General features: G+C 39.2%; 1 protein-coding gene across 3 annotated transcripts; it reads right to left on the reverse strand.

Annotated features, from left to right (window-relative positions):
* Positions 1–2,905: 2,905 nt before the first annotated feature.
* Positions 2,906–23,176, reverse strand: slc39a13 (solute carrier family 39 member 13). 3 transcript variants are annotated; one of them, XM_036543883.1, is made up of 10 exons: positions 23,027–23,176; positions 20,707–20,955; positions 16,809–16,916; positions 15,966–16,093; positions 9,039–9,185; positions 7,904–7,993; positions 7,043–7,093; positions 6,480–6,612; positions 4,583–4,682; positions 2,906–4,217 (listed from the first exon to the last, which is right to left on the reverse strand). In XM_036543883.1, exons 2-10 carry the CDS (start codon positions 20,921–20,923, stop codon positions 4,142–4,144), a joined length of 1,050 nt encoding a protein of 349 aa, XP_036399776.1. In that variant the 5' UTR covers positions 20,924–20,955; positions 23,027–23,176; the 3' UTR covers positions 2,906–4,141. The 3 variants fall into 3 exon arrangements, with proteins under 3 accessions (XP_036399776.1, XP_036399775.1, XP_036399774.1); XM_036543882.1 differs by having other exon boundaries at positions 20,707–20,976; XM_036543881.1 differs by having other exon boundaries at positions 20,707–21,080.
* Positions 23,177–24,251: the final 1,075 nt, after the last annotated feature.

The raw sequence follows: 24,251 nt of genomic DNA on the forward strand, positions 1-24,251 counted from the left end.
CAAATTCAACCTTCCATTGAACCCTTGGGCAAACTCATAGTGCTTTGCCCATGTAAACAACGATTACAGATAATGTCTTTTTTTTTTCTCCGATCAAGTCTGTTTGAACTTTCTAGCAACGAATTGCAGAGGACATTAAATCACACCATACTGAAACGGAATGTTTTCGGGAGGGCAGGCAATGGCTTTGCTTGGATTTCAGCAGCTGCAGAAGAATGAAATCACGTGGAAGTGTCCATTGTAAAATAAGGCAAGTTCCGAATGCTCTCTGGGCAAATAGTGCTGAGATGTCCTTGGCAGTTTCACACGTACTGTCAGGACTGCTCACAAAAGGCTGTGAGCTGAAGTGCCAATGAAATTTGTTCAGCTGTAGAGAGCAGCGTTATCTTAGCGCCTTACAATATGGGATAAATCTAATGCTTTCTGCCATCACTCTGGGATTTAAGTATTCTTTCTTTTCCAATAACATTCTCCTGTGTGAACTTTCTTCAAAGCTTCATAGAAGGAGTTACAAATGTAAAAATACTGCATACATATCAAACATAAGTGAGAACACAGTGGTTATGAATAAAAAAAACTAATTGAAGTTAAACAGTGGCATGTAACTGATATGATTTTGAAGCAGATATTAACTAACCATGGCATACACGTGTGGGAGTATGTACATAATGCAAACAGTATCGATGTATGAAGTAGTGCTTAACACTCTGGGCCTTAAAGACAGCAGGTTTGAATACCAAATAAGATGCTGCGGTTGCAAAGAAATGCTTACCTCAACATTCACATGTACATTGGGGACACAGCTTGTGCAAAACTGTACACACCACAAGCTATCCTGGATGCGGCTGCCTGCTAAGCATAGATATAATGATGAATACAAAACAGGACACTGAAAAGCTAGATGGTTTGAATTGTTGTAGAGATATGATGCAAATTAATACAACTGAGCTAATGAAGGGTGTAGGTTTCATTAGGTTTCATCTGAACATTGCGGGGGGGGGGGGGGGGGTAATGTTGTAAACATCTATGTTGGCTGACTGTGTAACTTAGCATAAGCTTACATTTCTTTTTCTTCTTCCTCTTTTCTCTTACACGGAAATCATCATATGCAGCTCAGCATCACATTCAAGGCAATGTACTACAGAACATTTCTATGAAAAATAATGGGAAGTGAAATGCAATAATAATTGGCTTTACCAATAACATCAGAATTGCTGATTTCATATTTTGGGTGTCCTTTTGTAAAATTCTAAATGTTGTATCTCCTGAGTCTCACAATTGCTGTTGGCATTACACATGCATTTTTGCATAGTTGTAAGGCTGTTTTTAACTGCAGTCATTTTCATAGTCATCTCCCTATTACTACATGCATCGGAAAAATACCAAAGGCACAGATCTGCATATATTCAGCTACCTCTATTTTTATCAGACATCTTTATACAGTCACGCTTCTCCTATCTGATTTCAAGAATCATGTACTTTCATTGCACTCTACAATGAACGTATGCACATTTTCACAGAAAATGCTATGAACATACTAGTTTGAATAATAAAAGCTGCTTGTTTTATATGTACAGTCTGAATACCAAACACTGCGCTTAAATCTCATGACTTTGGTATTGACAAGTCACTCTTGGAAACAAGACACCACATCTCAAAGGATTTATTTTTAGACAAAATACTAGGTAAATAAATTTTAAAAAAATTAAAATCCCTGCATCCCTAAATTGAAGTTAATTGAGTGTCCTCAACTGTATAATAGGCATTGTCCCTGAAATGTGAAGCATTTTACCAGCATTTTAAATGGTTGTCAACAGATCTAGAATAAACCCTAAAAATATTTCTCACCACTGCAGTTCACCCCAATTTTTATAATCTTTGGCATAACAAAAACATCATAAATGCATTTGATTACATGGACCTTGTTTGATGAAATTAACCCAAGGTGTGAGCTATAGGTAGTAAAGGGTAAGTAAAGTAAAGGGTATACTACATTCTAGATGAAAACCCCCTGGTTCAGATTGATTCTGGTCTTCAAACTCATTCAGTGACCTACTGAGTCTGAGTCAAGGTTTGCTTGTAGTATGCTGTAGTAGTTTGTGCATTAGACACTTATGACGGGCTGTTCCAGAGCAGATGACTAAGGAAAGCAACCTGCAGGGGAGTCGTTATGGCAACAGCGCCTTGCCAAACAGATTGCGTCGGAACTGGACAAGTGTGAACTCACAATCGATACCCCCACTGGTTCCCATATGACATTTTAGGCTTTAATCTCAGCTCCTGAAAACATACAGGAACTGTTTGCATTTTGTGTTATAAAATGGTGCTCTGGTCTAAAACTAGAAAAATGAATTGCATGCATTTTCACTGGTATTTGTGTTTGCAAATAAGCAGCCACAGAAAGAGCATTTATTAAACAGCATAATTTTTCACGTTTACTTTTGTCATAGGATCTACTATAAATGGTAGTACCTACTTTTTACTGCTAGATGACAAAATGCTGCGGGCCCTGAACAGTGCCTGCTCTTGTTCTTTGTTGGACAGTTGCACCAACAGAAAAAATGGAAGACTAAAAACTTAAAATCCATCTCCAAGAAACAAGGTACATGCATCTACAAATAAAAAATGTTAAATGTAGAAATGCAACAGAACACAAATAACAGGTCTGCATGATTAAAAATAATTTAGGATTTAGTGTAGAAATTTTACCAACATTTACCAAGCTGAAATATTTTTTACATTTTATTTCTACACACAAAAAAATACTTCACAGACAAACAGTATTTTAAATAATAGACATCTTTATTAACCAGAGGAAAAAGGCATGAAACCAATACGTTTTGAATAATCTGAAGCATCAGATGAGAAATAACAAATCAATAACAAATATGATTAAGGTGCAAAATTCTCCGGGCAAAACCTTTAAAAAGCATTTCGGTAAGGAGAGAGAACAGGGACCAGAGGTAGCCATTTAATGAGAGAGCTATCAAAATCATCATATGGCATCTTTTTGGAATAGGAAAAAAAACACTACCTTCTGATAAACATTTAAAACCTCTGCCCTCCATTTAATGTGAAAACATATTTAAAACATTTATAAAGCTAGTCAGCACAGTGAGTGTTGTAGGAGTGATCTCTTGTAAACCTTTTCTGGGGTGTTCTCATCCTTAGGGGGAAGTACAAATTTACCAAAGGAAAAAGATTTCTGCAGAGTATGCCAGTTTCTCAAAATTTTATTGTCAATTTCACGTCCATTGTTGTTGTAATATGAGTATTCTATAACAGGAGTTTATGATTTACAAGTACAAGTGGGATTCTTTTTTAAACAAGCAAATTAGACTCATGAATGACATATTTGACAAAATATACATTTAACTTAGTGTACACATATCAATATTGCAGGACATTTCCCTGCAACCTACCTTTAGGTTTCAGGCACATGACATTTGACCTTGGTTGTCAAATGTTTTAGTTGATTGAATAGTGTGCTAGTATCTTGTAGACATAATATGCATAAATAAAAACAAGAAACAGCACTTTCAATGGCACATTTTTAAAACAGAGCATGACAAAGCTCCTGGAAAAAAATGTCCATTTGTGTGAAGCAAGTTGGTATACTAGACAGAAGGAGTGAACTAGACAGAGAGTGAATGAGATTGCATATATAACTGTTTATTGAACGTGTGTCTGAATACCGAGTACTGTATGGTGGGTATGAATTTACTGATACCAGCTTCTTCTTTTGGTTGACGAGTTCAGCAGCAGCCCCATGAGGCTGTGTGCCACATTGCATTATTCCAAATGAGTCAGAGGAAACAACGATTCATTGCATTTACCACATGCTTCTTCTTCCACCCCCCCCCAAAAAAAGTCATTTTGTACCAGTTAGGAAGGCTGATCATTGGGATTCTGCAAAGGAGAGTCACGGAGTGTACCAATAAGTAGGAGTTCTGCAGGCCTCTCAGCCCCTGATTGTCTGTTCATTTCCATTTGGATATTGAGGCATCATCTTTAGAATTTGAAGACACTTCTGCAGAGGAATAAGAGTCTCCAGACACAGCTGTTCTGCTGGAGTTATTAAAGCCAAGAATCCATTTAGTCCTCAGTGGATGATTCTCAGATGAAAAGTTCCTCTTTGAAGTTAATCCACTATTGCTGACATGATGGCCATGACTGCAATTCCAGAGCAGAGCAGCAGGATCTGCTGCAGGGAGTGCCTAAGAACAAAGAGCGTGCTTGGTAGCGGAGACAACAACAATCTTACAAAAACATTTCCTAAATGTTCTTTAGCTATTGGCTAAAAACTATTGGCTTCATTTGTTTCATTTCCATTACCAGATTCTGAAATATTTGGCCATAAAACAACATAATTCTTGGGGGGGAAAAAACAGGAGTCCACTCTGAGAGTCCTTGACTAAAGACTATCAACAACAGAGACAGATGATACAGCTCCCTCTGCTGCCCCATCTTTGCAGGGAGCACCTACTCGGTCCACGGTCTTACACAGACTCCAGAGGGAGACACTGTTCCCTACATTGCCCTGCACCACCACAGAGGGGAGACACATAAAGGAGATAATTACCTGGGGTTTGATTCCTCCAGGAGATCTGGTACAACATTTACCAGAGCAATATAAAGGAAGCCGCCTGACGTAAATGGTAGGATCCAGGCTGTTGAATTCTCTGCAATGGGGCAGGAGGAAAAATATTACAATACATTTTTGTCCAGTGTATGAGTTACACTGAAATAGTGGAACTTGAAGTGTTGCCGCATACTTTTACATCCATCTTAGCAAAGAGCATATATGAATGAATCTGTACATATTTTCAAGCTTCCTCTGTTCAAGAGTTACATCAAGGACAGCAAAATGTCTCTACTCCTATGGCTCCACAACAGTTCTGTTTTACATAAGTACAATGCCTATAATCCTATAACCCAGTAGATACTTAGACAAACTGATCATAATGATCTGGGATAAAATTACATCCATAAAATGCATTTATTCACATTTAATCAACATGGATGCATCACCGATAGGGCAGTCAACCTAACATATTTATGCAAAACCCATTGACCTGAGGTAAGGGGACAATGCTTTGTTTCTCTACCCCTCCACAAACACACACACACACACACACACACACACAAACACAAACACAAACACAAACACAAACACAAACACAAACACAAACAAACACACACACACACACACACACACACACACACACACACACACACACACACACACACACACACACAGACCATCTGAATGTTTACAATAAGATTATCAAATATGTTTTAGGGAGTAGAAATATATAGTATGAATATATGTATCACATGCAGTTAGGCAACATGGGATTAGGTAACGCAAAGATCAGCAAAACTGGCTGTTATGCTGATGCACATATATTTGCCATACACAATATGGCTATCATGCAGTCTGAGCCAGCATATTTGAATTGACATTTTAAAGGAATATCACATTACATGCAACATTTGAAGGCAATATGAGTAAAACATCATGGAATATAATATTCAGGCAGTTTGGTGTATGCATTTGACAAATATAACATGGCTGCCTTGACATGTAATACTTCTAATTGCCAAATCTGATACACTCAGCAATCAAAGTGATTCCCAATTGTAAGCCACGATCTGAGGTTTATATTAGGAGGAGAAAATTCTATAACCACTCTCTCTTCTCTCAGCTATTACACACTACAATGATAAAGGGAGTTTCAAAATATGGGTGCCTGACCATATTGTCCAATGAATTACAATATTTGTACATGAAGTGTTTCACATTCTGAACCTAGCTGCAACATTTGTGTTCACCACACGCAATATGGCCACTAACCACAAGAGTCTGCATATTTCAATACGGGCACCACAGGGATGTCACATTATGGGCCTATTAGCAAGATGCGAAGCCTGCCAGATGAGAGATGGATTTTCAAAATATGATATGACCATCTCAGCACATCCAGCTACGAACATAAGCAACCTGTACTATAAATATCAAGGTTCTGAAATTGTTAGATTAGGATAAAAGGCTTGCATTACTGTGCCACAATATGTGTTTGCCACATGACATAATTTGAAGAGGGTTTGTTACTAAATCAAACAATCCAACCAGATGCTGCTTCAATTTATTTAAAAGTAGACATACAAATTTCCAACCTCAGTGCTTCTTGGCCTAAAAATTTCATGAACTTAAGTGTTCAAATGGCATGCAAAATGCTTAACGCTCAATAACGCTCAATGCAGAATGCTTAATTACGTGGACAATATGCCTACTGAAGTTCTAATTCCATGTACTGTTATGAACGTGTCCACAACTTCTAGTAGTAGTATAATCACAAAAGTCAAACATCCTAAAGGGGTCTTAATGCATACCTTGATAAATCAGACAAAGGAGACAAATGGGTTGATGACAAGGTCATCAGAAAATAGCTCATGCCTTGTCTGTAATGCCTCACCTGCTCCTTTGGGTGACTGAGCGCAAAGGGCAAAGCAGGCCCCTAGCACTCCACCTAGGGCAGTAGATAACTGCATTTTGGCTGCACTCCAGCGGTCAAACCCAGCCCTCAACAGGATAGCAAAATCCCCCACCTAAAGTCCAAAATACAAGATCAATTAGATGTTTGTAGCTATTAGGAAAAAAGATGTTTTTATACACTTTTGTGCATTGTATTGCATATTTTGTTTAATATTTGGCAAACCTCCATCATATTACTGCTGTTTTGAGATGTTTATAGTTTCTTGCTACATACAAATCCATGTGGAGAAGAAAAGAAAACAGAAAAATCTATACTTCCAATGCAACTCAAATTCTGCACTTGTCTGCTAATACTCCTGTAAATTCCTTGGAGGTCTTTATCTTGCACTTCTAATGTAAATGCCAAAATGAAGCTCAGCTACAAGACAAAAAATAGAATGAACAAATGTTTGAGCAAATTAATCCCCTCCCCCCACCAACGTGGCTCAATGCATCTGTGAAGTTAGCCGTTAACATTTAAGAGGCTTCTTGACATTTACTCACCTCGTGAGGAATTTCGTGGAGAAGAATGGCGAAGGTCGTTAGGACACCCACCTGTCAGGGTGAGAGACGGAGAGAAACCAAAACCACACCGATTTATATGAGATTTGCCCCAGACCGAGAAGACATTGCTATGGCAACGGCTGATGGAAATCAAAGCGCATCTCACGCCCGATTCCTTCCATCTGAGTGTGACTGTGTATTTAGCTGTAACCAAGGGGAGATGACGCACGTCTCACGCTGCTGCACATTACTATCGGCAGCGACATCTGTTGCTGCTGTGCCCGGCCTGTGCACATCGGACACCAATCAATAAAACGCCTCTTCTTCAGAGCCCATCTGGTACTCACATATACGGTATGTGGATAGACATCACCTGTATTTCCACCTGAAAAAATCCCCCCGGGTTTGAGCAATTTGCCTTCAGCTTTCAAAAAGAGCTGTATCGCTTCCTGACCCACAATCCCTCTAGTGTTACTATCCTCCTGAACTTTCAAGAATAATTAATACTCCTACCAGTTTCATTACAAGAGTGGTGAATTAATGAGAGGAAGCAGAAACAGATGCGTTGTGCTTAGCAGGTTTACATAAGCATCAAGGTGATTTTACAAACATAGTCTGTTAATACATTACATTATCATCACTTTGCAGATGCTCTTATCCAGAGTGATTTACACAGATTACAACTTTTACATGTTATCCACCTGTAAAACTGGATATTTACTGAGGCAACTGTGGGTTAAGTAGGCTACCTTTCCCAAGAGTACAGCAGCAGTGCCCCAGCAGGGAATCGAACCGGCAATCTTTGTATGATCCTTAGGACTTTGCAACACTGCTGCCCATCCTTCGAGTGGTGTCACTTACCTTTCTACTGACCAGGAAGCTGCCAGCCACTGCCAATCCATGAGTGAAGTTGTCGATACAGTTGGCCAGGAGGTTCAAATATCCACTTGTCTGTTAATGAAATCAATATCAACAAACTGCAGTAATCTTATATCCATTCAGATTAGAACTAACATGCTTCAAGGAAAACAAGGGCATCTTTTTCATAAAGCATTACCATCAACCTGAATTTACCACCATTATTCCCCACTTAAAAGGTGACATGAGTCCACGACTACACTCAACTGAAAGTAAAAATTACAGCTGCTTTTGTGATTCTTAGCACTAGAATCCTCAACAATTTGGCATCTTTGAATGTCTTTGGATCATAAATGAAGGAGACAAGTAACAAATCTCAGAAGAATGCTTTTGGGATAGCCCTTTAAAATGATAGAATACATTTTTTTTCTTCACATCATTTGCATTAAAAGGAAACCCTTCAACCCTTGGATTCCCTTCAAGCCCAAGCTCATTGATGCCTCAGCACTGTATGATCTGAGACTGCGCACCTTGAACCACATTGGGTGCTACTGCATTGTAAGTTAGCACTACGAAAAACAAAAAAAAAACTAAACTATTTAAACAAAGAGCAACTGTTAATTGCTCTGAGCAGGAAGAACATAACCTGGATGTGTGTTAGCAAGTGCTGACAACTCTATATGAAAGGAGCAGAAAGACTGGAAAAGGTGACTTCATTCTAATTGTGTGTGTACAAGGCCACTGTCATGTGAACTGCTTCCAAAGCAAACACAGCTCTATGAATCATAGTAAGACACTGCACAGCATTGATTCCTCACATTGTGAGTTATGAGCAACTAGAACAGCCTAGCAGAAAGATAGCCATGCATTTGAAATGACTGCTTTCTATATTCTAGAAATACCAAGGAACTGTACACCAAGGACACTCTAGAACTCTAGAACCAAATACTGATAACATGCTGAATTTTGCCCACAACAAGAAATATGCTGCCATTAGGTTCACTTAATGTTAAAGCAAACCAGACAACTGTGACTTCACAATATGAAAAGAATAAAAAACCCACCCTCCAAAGGAGGGTCAGTAAAAAGGCTTTATTGCACATTAAATCAACAACAACTGGTTTGAATTAATACCCACCTTAATTTTCTCTGTTGGCTTCTGTAAAGTGATCTTTGGCTTTTGAGCTGAGTGACCATTACTGTGTACCAGCCACGTCTCTTGTGAGGCGCTGCTCTGTCCACAGCTGGGCCTAGTGAGTGAGTTTAATGTTGCACATGCAGACACCTGGGCAGAGGGAGAGAAAGGGAAAGGGGGATATCTTACCATATTGGCTTGAGGAAAGGGTATACAGTATTTTGCAGGATTTACAGTATATGCCTGTTCAAACATTCAGCACAGTACCGACTTTCTGTCTGTCAAGACAAAAACATTTGGGTAATCTTAAGAAATTTATATAAGCAACTCACCGCATTAAAATCAGCTATACACATACACAATGTTACTAATATAATGTGCTGGAAGTCTGTTTAAATAATTTTCCATGCATCATAACATTTGTAGAACACGTACAGGATATAAAAACAGCATTACATTCAAATCTGCACACATGTGAGTGGCATTTATACTCAAAGAAATGTAACCCCTAAAAAGAATAGGGTACTAGGTTGCCAGTGTAACATGACTTATTGACAATCTAGTACAGTAGTCCTCAATCTATTGTTCAAGCAACACAGGGCTGCAGTTGATTCAATAAAAAAACCCTGCCAGTTAAGTTGATGAGGAAAAAGGCTTCGCAGACCCAGGATTTAACACTGGCACAGTAACACTCATCTACTTTGTGGTACCTTAAGGTGCCCAACATTTTCAGAGCTGAAGTTGTAATTGGTGAAAACAGATATGACTTATTCTGGATCACTGGAGCTTTTCAGGGTCTTTGACAAGTCTTATGTTCTAGAAAAACAATGTGTTTTATGTAATCTTAATCACAAAGCAGGAAAAGGACAGAAATTCAAATATGAGGCACTCTTAACTGATCGGGAGAAGACAATGCTTTCCAGCACAAACTGCTTTTCAAAATTGTACTGTACTGTGTGGCGTCCTTTCAGAAAAAAATGTGCTCACATTTCAGCAGGCCAGTGGGATGGGTATAAATAAATGCACATCACATCCACACCACAGCTTGACCGACTACTTGATTCTGATAAGATAAACCACCAGTCTGTAATATTCAAAAGCTCACATCACAACCACATTTGTTAAATGCAATCAAAACAAAGACAGCACGTAGGATGGAGGTGGGGCTGCTCCATCTTTATGCATAGGTATATCCTCCAATTGTTGTTATTGTAATAGTTGTTATTGTGTGCCAGCTAGCTGGAGTTGTTTTGTTCGCCTTGATATGTTCCACTCCATTCCCTTCCGGAAACAGCTAAAAAAGACCCAGTTTAAGATTAGATTTAAATGAGACCAGTATCTCCCAACAGATCACATCTGTCACATTTGCTCCTGCTTTCTGGGTTTCCCATTTCAAATATAATTTCTTTCACATTATGCTGGGAATCTGTTTTGGCAACTAAAAAGTGTTCTGGCCTAGAAGAGTTACTGCACTGGTCATGCTTGCCAGAAGTGTGTAAGGCCTGTCAACACATTTTGTGATACCAGTACTCCTAAATTAACATAATGTATGCACAATGGCAGAGCTTTTTCAAAAACAGCAGTCAATTAGCATTAAGGTGGGTCTTACTGTAACTCAATCTTAGTTTGACTGAGGAAAAGGGGACAAGTGGGTAATAACCAATACTCCTCCTAGCATTACGGGAGACCCATTATACAGACTTACTGTAATTTAGCATGAGGTTGCTACCAGACAACCTTGATACCTTTCCACAATTTCACCTTGCACTTTACAAATGAGGGGCAGTGCCATGCCTGCATTTGAAAGGGCCATGCTAATTCAACTAGGTTAATTAGCAGTATGTGGACTTTGGACTCTCATCTTTGCCATGCTGTTTGCCACTGTAATTTTCCTGCTCTTGCCACCACTGATATTCATACATCTGTCCTGTGGTCGGCTGAGAATTGCTTGCTGCACTACTTAAGTCATCATTCTGAAACATGTAGGAAGAAGAAAAAAAAAAAAAGATTTTCCAGAGGCAGCCAGAACTTTGCAAGCAAGAAGACTCTCATATTTCAATTTATAAGGAATTGCAGTCATTTAGAACATGCATTTCTTGGATAAGTATACATCCCTATAATATTTCAGTCTTTTGCCGTCTAGTTAGTTTCCAAATATCTGGGCTGATGGGACTGTTTTAACAGCTGTAATTAACTACAGTACAATGAGTCCAACGATAATGTTCAGTTTGTCTGTGGATAGGATTTGTGTGCCAAAACTGATTCCTTATCCCTCTCTCTTACAGATTCACCATATTATATTTAGGACCTATTATGAATGGGATTATGAATGAGGTAACTGGATGTCAGATACATTTAGGTTTTACTAAATTCATGTGACTAACTATATTACGATATTTACCAGGCTTTTTACAATAATCAAAAAGTTGCTTTAGACATGAATGGGCATCGTTTGGTACATATTACAATGCTGAATGTAAAACTACTACAATGGAACAGAGGCTACAGCTACACTAGATAAGGATAAATATCTCAAATGCCCTAATATGCCTTAAAAATAACAAATACAATACACAGTCTTCTCTTTAAAAGGGTGTGACAATATCTCCCATAGTAAATGCGTAAGGCTGGATGACTTTGCTATCAACATAACGCTGTTAGGCCCCTTATCCTGCCTCCTGCTGGGTCACAAGTCCTCTCTGTTCTTCCCCTCTTTACTAGCAACGCTGAGAGAAATTTTTCAACACAACTGAAACAACTCCAACACTGTCTGTCAGCATGAGGAAAGCAATCACCACAACACGCTTGTGCTTCTCATGCTCCTGATTAAATCTTTCTGACACATTCTGAAATCTGATTTCATTTAACCATAAAGTACTTTGTCAAGCAAGTGCCACTTTACTTTAAAATACTCGAGCGACACTGTAGGTTTGGCAGCTGCTGAGATCAGTGGAAAAAAAGTGTAAATAGTTTTTGGTTAGTTAGTGAGTCAGGCCCCATTAATCTTTATGAATGCCTTGAAGGGGAAGAAAACTCAGGCCTTCATATTTCTCCAAACAAACAGGAAAAGACAGACTTCCCTGTTTTTTTCCTCAATTTAGGGTACTTTATATTTAGTTTTTGGAAAACAGTAACTGAAAAACACTTCTTTCATGTGGCTTGGAAACACTTGTTCTACATTGATGTGGTCTGTTCCTGGTGAGCTTCAATCCAAAAGACTTGACAACTCATGAAATAAAAGGCTAGAGAATTCCTTAAATGCAAGATCACCTGGATCAATGGAGCTCCATCATTAAGGGCTGAGCAGGGCAAAAATCAGGTTCATCTCTGTACATGGACAATAAAAAATGGTAAGGCAACACTGCCTCTTCAACACACACAGGAAAAGCAAACATATGCGCTTTTTATAAATAAAATCATGAAATTATTCTCTTGCACTTAGCCAGACTATTTTAGCTGAGTGGCAACCTTTGCAGCTCTACTGCATTCAAAACTGATAAGAAAATCAAACAGTATGCTAAAATGTTCCTATTTATTTAAACCATATGTTGGCTACATTCTGACTGCACTTCAAACTTCATTATTCTGCATTCTAATGGTATAAAAGGAAAGCTACAGGACTGGAATCGACATTCTTCAGATTTCCCTTGATTTGATGGACCTCGTTCTACCAACATATCTATGGCCCAGACACTTAAAAGCTCTACTGAAATAATACCAAAGACGAAGGATTGTAGCCACTAATTCAACAAAATACAGCTGGATCAGACATCTGGGACCGACATATAAAAAAAAACACCTTTAAACTAAAAAGGGAAGACTCTCTGATGCTTTGCTTGACTGGTGTTTGAGAATGGCTGCCATAATCTGTGGCAAAAAGATAATGTGCTTCGTTTTCCAGCAAATCCAGTGAAGTCCATTTTTCCAGAAGTCAAATGTTCCTCTGGTTAAACTAAGGAAACTAGCCCAGACATTCTGTCTCAGATCTGTCTGCTGCAGCAAGAGCTTGACGTCTGGCTCTATAAATAGCCCTGTGGAGCCTGAATCTGGATGCCAATCTTCATCAGCAGCTGGACAGTAGCTGGTGTCAGATACTGGCTTATTTTACCCTTCTGCTGAAGCCAAACCATGCCTCCACATCAGTCACTGTTAGGAGTATGAATACAATTACTGATGGGTAGGTATGAGCACATTTAAAGAAATGTGAGAATTATCTCAGTTTAGTCTAAGACGTCACTAAAAGAAATGGCTTAATTATCATTTTGTGTCTATATGTTGTTTATGCTTTTGTTAATGGTAAGTTTTTCATTGTCTTAACAGATATGTTTCCTTCATTTTGGTTTTGTTTCCCCACAAAATCAGTTGCCCTGGTAATGAAGTATAAAAGGGACTGGAAGTGGTTTGTCTGGTGTGGGAGCAAAAGGTTATTTTTACCCTTAATTCAAGGTTCTGCTGGAACACAACCAAGCAAAACCCAAATAGACCTCTCTCTCATAGACACTTGAATGCTTTCATTTGCTGGTATTAGAGCAGGAAAAAGAAACACAGGCATGCTTTTGGGTTATTATGCTTTTCTGAATGGTCCAGCAAGTGTACATGGACTCAGAGTACAGCAGTCCATTTCAAAGCAAAAAGTGCTTCCATTTTTACCAAAATGTATTTATTTGGCTCCCTTAATCTTCAAAGGGCCTACGCTATATATTCTGAACTAATATCCCCTACAAATCTCACATGAAAAACAGGCTTGCTGGTCTTGGGGTAAGGAAGAGGGAAGCTTAATATCTGTTGAGAGAATTTGAAGGTACTTTAATCTAAAGTGTGTCTGGCGGCTAGAGATACTCCAAGCAAAGCAAAACAAGTCATGGCAGGCTGATCTCTGAATGTGCCAGAAATAGCACACATTTCTTCTTGTAAAACACCAATGGCCGCCTTGCTGAGTTTCTGCAACTAAACTCTGCATCAGTGCACTTTACAGGTTGAACTGTGGGGGTGAGTTTTGGGGCTCCTAAAATGTGCCTGATCATTGCCTCACTAATGGAGATTTTGACATTGAATGGGGAATGAATGAGGCAGGAAGAAAAAAGGTAGGCCAACTGAACAGTTGCCAGGGGAAAATAGGTCAGCAAGGGAAGAAGTCTCCACCAAGCATGCAGATATATAAAAACCCATCACAACCACAAATGTACTCTTGCACCATGTAGATATGTATCGTATGACAAACAGCAGATCCTCTGCAAAGACTAAAGCCAGAGAATGAATTCCAAGGCAAGGAAGGGTAGGGAACCAAAACCCAAGTCCCAAAACCATTTCTGTAATGCTGAATACCAACCAGAGAGGAAATGGCATGTACTTACAGACATTGGCATGATTTTGTTGAGGTATAAACTCATAACCTTCCACTGAACTTGACACAGCTTCACATCCTGCTATAACCACAGTCATAACTGCTTATACCTCAACTACAGTACAGTTCCAAGAATCATTTGAGAGTATATGGAGACAAGTTTGGGTGAATCCTAATGGCATTTTCTATGAATATGGCGGGCTGTCTAACTGTCCCTGACTGTCCTAACTAAACTGGGAAAGCTGTTGACCACATACATTATCTGCTGTCATGAAAGATAATGTCCCTTTCCTGAGTCTAATGATTTGAGGCTGAACAGCACTTAACTTACAGGAAAAGGAGAGATGGACATGATACCCCATCTCCATTTGTGTGCCATGGCATACCTAGTGAGATGGAACTGGGCACACCTAGGAGAAGTCACTACTTAGTAAATGGCAAGACAGAAATTCCTACATACACTCAGGCGGAAAAAACCTTGTCACTGCTACACATCAGTGTGGGTACTGCCGTAGAGTTGTATGGGGAACTAGGGAATAAACTTTGTCCTATGATGAGTGAATGTCTGTTCAGCATAAAGTTGACAAAAACACGGAGGCAGCGACATGCACCTTCCCATACCTGATAACTTTTGCATGGAGGTATGGAAGCAGCCACAGTGTTTTTTTTTTTTTTTTTTTACACAAAGGCATAAATGTCAGGTCCCTTTTTGTTGTGTATCATTTTATTAGCAAGAGCAAGTTACAACTGAAATGTCTGCATTTGGTGTTGTCAAGTTGCACCTACTATGGAGAACACCAGGACGACCAGTGTCCATTTAGGCCCTTGGTATTGAGCTTTAATGCACACACAATGTACAGTTAGGATTAACTCTCAGCCCTAATAGTATATAAGCAACAGGTGAATTATACACTATATATAATAATTATGTATACTTCAAACATTGACAATGCCTGCACATATTTAGCTTTTTTGCATACTCCATAATGAATCTAATTAGTTAAATTAATAAACTACTTGAAAATCTTTCAATTACCATGACTGAGTTCCCTAGATGCCTTACAGGAGTAGCAAAATAGCTCCCTTTAAAACTTTCCCATAATTTCCCAGCATTTACCCACCGGAGTGGCATTTACCCACTGGAGTGGTATATGAATCACACAGTTGCAGTCCTCACCAAAATCAAGTACTCTCTAAAACATCTACTCTTTTACTAGTGTCACCCTCCCATATGTAAATTAAAACAAGAAATGAACAGACCCTATTCCACAGACGTGGTGGTTAGAATGTAACTACAATCAGTCACTGACTAAGCAAGACAGTCAGCCAGAGCTTTAGTTAGTCTGTGACTCACTGAGTGAGTGAGGAAAAACTTCTATAGCCGCGTCCTTGAGTTACAGAAAAAAAAAAAAATTCCTATAGTCTATGAGAAACTGATGAAGGCCACCAAGGTGTAAATATGCAACACAAAAAGTGAACATCTTGCTGTGAGGTAAAATCTTACGAGCCACCTGTACTCAGTCACTATTAGAACAAGACCAATTCTCCTTTTAAACAGCATGATGCTACAATGCTGTATGACTCACAGAGAGGTACTGGGTCCTGGTGTCATCCTGGTTCTCTTCGTCTGGGAACATCTTCTCAAGAATGAGGAAGGACAACATGCCCACAATGACCCACAGGCCTTGTGCCTTGTGATGCTGATGGCTCCCTCCTAGCAGGAATACATGTGAGGGCACAAACAGAGAGCTAAGCAAATACACATAATTAACCACAAAACAACCCCTATGCCTATTTTAGCTATTGAATACAGTCTGTTGAATCCAAAAGGAGAGTGATTTTTTTAGCTGCTACAATATCCACTGGGCTCTGTACCTGCCCACTCGGTTGGTATTGTGTTCTGAATCATTGCTATGTTACATGAATGCATAGATATTATAATATGCCACCTGAGTGGTTATGTGCTGTGTAGTTGTTGTTCTTCCTGATGTATTTTAATAAATTCAATATGGATTAAATGTGTACATGTAACAGTAAGTGAGCATTTCATGGTTGGTAACTTCACACATATTCAAAGGGCCCCACACCAAACATTTGATTAACAGGCTCAAGGTAGGACTCCATGTGGTCAGCAATTAGAAAGCCACACATGCATACAAATGGATTGGCAGATAAGAGGTTACAGACTAACACAATGTGTCATATAGCCCATTTTAGTCTTATACTGGCTTACTGTTTATTCTGCATTCTAGTTTGCATTCTGATAGAAGCATCTGACAGACAGGAGAGAGGCTTGAAAACTAATTTATTTGTATCATTACACCTGTTTTTTGGAAAAGCCGATTAGAGCATGGCTCACAAACTACAAAAAAGTGTTGTGTAACAGTGTACAGGGAGAAAAGGATGGGCAGGCTAAGCACGGTACAAACCTGGGCTGCAGGAGTAAGCCCAAGCCTCTGGGAGGAGATGAAGGAAAACATCGCCCAGCAGTCCACCAATGGCAAAACTCAGGAGCTGTTTCAGCCTCTGACACCCAGCTGGGGACAAAGACAAAATGCCAGTCAGTACACAAACTCAGCCACAGCCATGCAGAGGAACATCTTCTTAATCCTCATAATAAAATTTTAAAGAAAAGTCTGGACTTAGGGCCTACACACGGTTAAGAAAATGCTCTAAGACAATAACACAGAGTTTGTCATCTGTATGATTGAAGTGCTTGGACTTGACTTCTCTAACACCTCCATTAATTGGCTCTAGATGGGAAATAAACCTATCACAAAGTTCTTAATTCAGTAAAAGTTTTTTTCCCCACAATTTTCTTCTACTGACTGAATCTACAGAATTAATGAAGGGCATGTTGCTTTTGCTTGGTACTCAGAACACACAATTGGATATCTTGGTGCTGTTTTATGCTTCAATCTTCACATTAAATTATATCCATGACATGTACCCATTTCTTTTCTATGGCACAGTATTCATTTATAATAGTCTCATAATGGTATGCATAATTGTGTATAATACATCTCGAGAATTTTAGTTATTTTAGCTGTACATCTTCAGATCTTCTTATGGTAGGGCTTTGGTTTAAGACTTAATCACACACATATGTAAGGTCATCCTTGACACAGAATTCTGGGGGGCTAATCAGGGTCAGTGAAAATTCTACGAATTCCCTTTACATAATCATAGTAGTTTTATAATGTAATTTGTATTGTTTTAGGTTGCCTTTGGCTATATATGTAGTGACCAGTTTTGTATTATGGTACATGTTGGATTTGCACTTAGGTTTTTTGCCATTTGCATTCTACACCTTCTAAAACTGCATGTCTCAAAAGGGTGGTTGTGAAATGAATGCATAACAAATTAGTGGTAAATAGTAGTATAACATTACTTTAAATTGCGTAAATATGTCAGTCTGCAGATTAATTGTCTGCTTTCTTATCCTACAAGCATCCATATACAGTAAATTTCCTCACAGGGGGCAAAAGTATAGTCTGCATCCTTAATCCCATAGGGAAAAAGTGAAAGCATTACCTGTAGCACAGTGAAGGTGTTTAAAACTAAGTGTCAACAATTGACAGTCTTAACCTCTCTCTCTTCTTACTAACAATATTTTGAATTTAAGAAGGAGAACCCCAAGTAATCATTAATCTAACAGGTTGAGAAGAATTTGCAAGCATTTCTTTACCAATGCATGCTTCCCCTATCTATCTTTCCAAATTCAATAGTGACAGAGGATAAGCCCCTGCAGAGGTAAACATATGAACTAGCCCTGTCAGGGCAAGCACACAGACAGAGGCTGCTAATTTGCATTTAAGTTTACTGTTCTGCCTTTTCTGTTATCACGTTCCTGCATTTTTTGTGGCTGTGGATGAGTACATTTAAAAGGCCATGTAAAAACCATGACCTTTTCACATCAACTGGCCTCGTTTTATCAATTTTCTTGATACTCTGCTAAGAAAACATGATTTAGCAACAGCAATTCAATCACTCCAGCAGTAACAGGCAATAGTGCTGTAGGAAATTCTCATTTTACAAGAGAAAATACAAAAAGTTGATAACATTTTATCAATAACCTTTGGCTTGAGAAGTCTCCTACGTAAAGTGTCACCATCACAAGGAGCTCAGTCACAGACTTTCCATGGCCTGAATAAAACTGTGACCTTCAAAAAGCAGTAAGTGAGGTGAACTGATCTGACCATATCTGACCATATCAAAACTCTAGTACATTTTTCCCTTTACTGGTCTTGTTTATATGGCTAGAGATAGTTTTGACCCTAAATAACATCTACTGCATGCTTTCTGAGCCAGCTGTGCATTTTACTCCAGTCAACAAGCCCAGCCCTGCACGATCAGCCCAAGTGATTCAGCCCAAGGAGGCCTCCATCTGAAAGAGGAACATTCCAACAGTGACGTACAAAGAGTGCCAAATATTCCACAGCAATAACAAAGAATGCCTCCAATTATTCAGGCTGGACACATTAAATCTGATGCAGACATTAAGGAGGTACATTCCAGAAATGGAGGCCATACTGTGGCCAATGATTCATCAGCCTTCTCTACAGAGATTGTTAAAAGCAGGAATTGAATTAACCCATGTGAAGATTAAAGTGTGACCTGCGCCTAGTGCTACAGGATTCCTTTATCTTTTCAAAGAAGCAGCCGAGGTTAATTTAAATGGGAGTTGCACAGTTCAACAATGCATCAATCTAAAGTTTTCCCTTATCTAAGTTCTGCTTGATCAAAAGAAAACCTATTAACTAAGAGTGCAGGTTTTGATTTTTTTTATACTTTCACAACAGAAGCTAAATACAGGGGTACCAGTAAGTTTATAAATCATCTGAAACAAATCTCATTGATTTCGATGTAGTTAACTCTACACACTATGTCACATTGTAGGTATTCAATATCAAAGTCTTTTGTTCAATTTATTCAGGTCATGTCATTGTTGAGGCATAAAAGACTTTACACTGCAACCTGTTATTTAGAAGCCATTTTTATCCCATGATAACAGGCTTGTGTTCATGCAGTGTGACCACAAGTGGAGGTCAAAGTAACCTGCTGATGACATCCAAAGGAATGTGATCAAAACTGTAAACATACTCCTTGTCATGCTGACTTCATATGACTTCATAAGTTACAAAAAGGCAGCAGCTTATTTCCAATTGATACTAGCTGTTGGAGTTTGCTGGATAAAGTGTAGTGAAGTCCAATCTGATTTTATCTTTGGCAGAAGTTTAGTTTTTCTTTCACAGAACTATTAAGCTGCAGTCTTTATTCAATGAGAAGTTAATGTTATCATTGCATAGAAAAAAATGCTTTCATGGATTGTTAACCCTGGTATATCACAAATATGGCATATTGTATTTTTGCCAATGCAAGGACATTGAATTTCTTCTCATTCCCTTTCTGTTGCCCCATCTATAAACGGAATTACCAAAATGTCATATCAGATTTCTTAACAAGTTCAAGGAAATTATTATTAAGGAAAAAGAATGGCTTTAAGAGTCTAGAAGATGCACAGCAAACCAACTCTAATAGCTTCAGTAAGTGAGTCTTTTAAGTCCTTCCTTTTTAAGGGAAAACATTCATTTCTTGCTGGCACTGCATGCTGACTATGACAGCATTTACAGTAGTACATAGAAAAAACTAATGTCCAAAAGACATATAAAGCAAACCTATTAAAAAGAGCTGCCACCCCCTTGAACCTATTAACTCTGTTGTACCCCTCAGTCTTCCGGGCTAGTTAATGTCATGTATAGGGCATGCACTGCACACTCCATAAATACACAAATTTATCAATATTGCACACTAAAAATACTTCAGCAAAGAGGCCTATGAGGACATAGTCTTGACATTAAATGTAATTTAAAAACTGGTTTCACTACATCATGTCAAATTAAAGCTATTTGAGTTATTTTACAGCTCATCATTAAAGAAGAATTCACACAATTTACTCAGCTTGCTACAGGCTACATGTATGTCAAAACATCATTTTTGCCTACTTCTGAACTAAACAGTCCCATAGCTAATCCTTATCTTTCCTGACAAGCTCCTTCTGCTTCTCCTCCTGCTCTGGTCATCTGACTGAACCCTCACTGGGCAGCTCCACAGCAAGGTTATGTTCAGCCTAATTACTGACCCCCTCAGGGGTGAAATAAACTTGTGCCCACCCGTCAGCTCAGGTGCCTTCTGAGAAGCGATCTGAGCTACCACAACTCTGCACTGGCCTGTGGCACTGGAGACATCAGATATTAGCACACACTTCACACTGGGACAAAATATCGGAACAGCTTGGATGGATCAGAATGAAGTTTTGGACATTACCCTCAGTTTTCAAGGTAGCTCCAGCCTCAATAGGGATGACCAGTAAGGGGAAAATCCCACTTAGCCCCACCATGATGGAGCCTATGAGGGAGCAGACCCAAGTGTCTGCCCGCTCCCACACAAAGAGCTCTGACAGCGCTCTAAAGCCCAGCAGCTCTTCCGTGCACCAGGTGCTTGTTCCAGCCGCTGCCGCCTGCATCACGGTGGCCTGGGACATCTTCTTGGCGTTGGGTCTGTGGCTGGAAACCCCTGAGGACACAAACAACAGGGCTACGCCACTGAGCAACAGAGCTAAAGCCCAGCTGGGTCTCCAAGCTCCTGTTCTCATCTCTCCCCCGTCTCTGCAGCACTCCAAACCAACACAGGCCAGGGCACTGCAACATGGAAAAAGACCATTGACCTTTCAAAGCCACATCAACCATCTTTATTACAAACAAAAATATGCTGTCACAACAATGCATCAAATATAAGAAGCTGTAAATGTATGCTACATGTTGCAACAAAAGTAAACAATTAGAAACAAGACAATTAATTGCCTATCATTTTTATTAGCTCCACAAAGAAAAACCAGTTAAGCAAAAATGGCAAAGTTACCCAGATGTAAGTAGTTATTTTCTATAGCACAGTAGAAACACTTGTGTAATATAGTTCCGCTACTGAAATTATGGATATCAAAACGAGGCCAAGATAGATTAAACAAAGTGAGCCATCTCACACTAACAAGCAATACTCCAAAGCAAACGTTTTTTCACTTATTTTGTGTAACTTGACCCTGTGTGTTTTTTTCACCCTCAGGAATATGTGATTGTGGCTTCGCAATCAACTCCACAGTGAAAACGACAGAAGCATACCCTCGTGATCACAGCATAGTAGATAAAAGACAATGTCAGACATTTAAAATAAGTTTGGTAAGACACCAAACGAATGTGACAAGCCTGATACTTGTTTTAATTAAACTGTAACGGCATTTAATTCAGTTCCATACCAGCGTAGCTTACTTTATAAAACAGAATAAAACTTAAAAAAAAAAAAAATCAGAATCTAATCAGACTCATTTAACAGCACTACTCCTAAATCTGTGGCGTCAGAAATTCCATGGAAACAGGACGACGATAAAGCTACGAAAAAGGGTAACACGATGAGCTGCGTGTACGTTTATCACGTGTAGGTACGGACTCATAACAATACGTCTTCCCTAGTCGTTAAACTATTTAAATTTCTAATTGAAACGACTGGCTTGGATTCTGGATCGACAGAAACAACAGCATGGGCCCTAAAACCTTGCTAATAGCTCCTTACAAGAATGTGACAGGCGTGGCCACTGCACGCACGCAATGAATTAGACCGACGCGAGATAACTAAATTGTAACTTTTCTACTGTAATGTTCCCCTGTACGTATGGCAAAAAATGCGCCATATAATTAAATCGCAAAACTATCAAGCAAACTAAATTTAGCAATGGAGACCCAATATGGCCCTTTCCAATTCACTCGTCATAACTCCCCAGCTAGCTAGCTGACGTTAGCTAAACTTAACAAATGGAAAAGATTTGTTACCTTGGGCGATGCTTTTGACTGCCAAATAGAAGGCTGCTTTAAGTCTTATGCTGCGTGATTTAGCCTATACGGTGTAACTTAAGACACCGAGTAAACAGCTGCAAAAATATCCCAACGCAAGCATTAGACTATAACAATATCGACGTCTAAAAAGTTACCTATATTAAATACCTAACCAACAAGTCGCAATAACTCTGTAGAACTACAGTCGTTGGCTAGATGCTGTGCTATACTGAACCGTTACCAAAATTGTAACTTAGCTAGCCATCTATAGCGGGGTAACATTTGCTGGAAAAAGATGTTGTGCATAAGGACATGGAGCAAAAAGCGCCCAGACACTGTCAAAGGGGTTTGAAGGGTTTATTTAACAATACTGTTTAGCTAGCTGGATTACTATACGTTTTTATCACATCCACATTGCTCTGTCTAAACACATCTGAAATATGTCAGCTAGCTAATTGCTAATGTTAGCCAGTTATTTATAAATTAACGCTTCACGATTATGGTTAAACTTGACAAACTAGCATGATAGGTAGCTATGGATGTTTACTCGAAACAGTCACAAATGCTTCTAGATCGCTAGTTAGCACTTGCTGCAGCTAGCAAGACTCCAGCATACACATTTATCCAAACTTGTCTGATAAACAACGCTTGTCCAATTGGCTAGAGTTGATTTAGCTTGAATTACCATGCCATATTTAAATAGGTAAGCTGGCAACTTTGCAAGAAGCATGTAAACATAGAAATCGTGCAACTGTCTTTACCCGGTTGAAATTCCTGCAGTTTTTACTCCATACAGTCCCTGCCATCCAGCTCCGTGTTTCGGCGCTGCTGAGCTGGACACTTCAGCTGATGCGGCAGCAGCCGAGGGAACTGCGTTTCGCACGTAGCAAGGCTTCCTCCTCCAGTGGCCACGTCTCATCGGCCGAAAACAGCGGTTTCAACAACCAGAGGGACTGAATACGTCGGAACACATTTCCGGTGAGCTGGAGACAGCTGGGTATCGGCTGGGATGTTTTCGAACTTCTGGCTAACGTGAGCAGGAAAAAAGTTCTGGGTTCTAGAACTTTCACTGTACAAGGCCCACAAGAAACAGTATTATTGCACTCACGTAATACAGAGTCATATGTACAATTAGAAAACTCGCTAGCTATGTTACAGTTATGCACATAGCTAGCAAGCTAGCTTGCAGTTTCAGGGAAGAAGTAAACTAATTTGTAGTACTTTTAAATCTCTGCCTTCAGCGTACAAACATGCCAGGTTACTCACAGACAGGATCCATATAACGTTTTATTTGTACATACGTTTGCAAAAATAAATTTGCTGTACAAAGTATTAATATCTTGCCACATTACCTCAACACAGTGGAGATACCCCCCGCAAAACTACCCAAACTTTGCTCTTATCTTCTTTTGCTCTTCAAGCAACTTGGCCCTATGGCATACCCATTGTATCCTGCCAACCCGTACCTTGGCAGATGGACACTCCAATTACCCCATACATTGTCACATTGTCATTAGCGCCTGTCAAGATAGTTGCGTAAGACAGCTGCGACCAAAATACTAATACCATCACATCTGTCTGAATAATAATAATAAAGAATGCAGGGACGGATACTCCAGTTTATCTTTTTATGTAAACGTCATGTCTGGGATGAAATAACAGTGTGTAAAATATTTTGAGAAAGATTTGTAGCTAAGTATTTGGATACCACTTGCCCAGGCAGAAAACAGCAAATACAACAAAAGCCAGAGGAAAAACATGACTTCTCGGGTTTTAGGAGGAACAAAGGAGATCGTGAAAGACATTTGTGACTGAGGTGATGCTTGACACAGTGGACTAATTAATGAAACATAGATTATTTGATGTTTGAAAGCATTTAGTTACGGTCATTGACTGTGATAGCTACAGCACTGTTGCTTATGCTGCTAGCATTTTTAATGATGAAACTCATAAGTTAGGGGAGTGATAACCTTACTTAATTTAGCC

Source organism: Megalops cyprinoides, chromosome 13 (assembly GCF_013368585.1).
Source record: "Megalops cyprinoides isolate fMegCyp1 chromosome 13, fMegCyp1.pri, whole genome shotgun sequence".
Lineage (NCBI taxonomy): Eukaryota > Metazoa > Chordata > Actinopteri > Elopiformes > Megalopidae > Megalops > Megalops cyprinoides.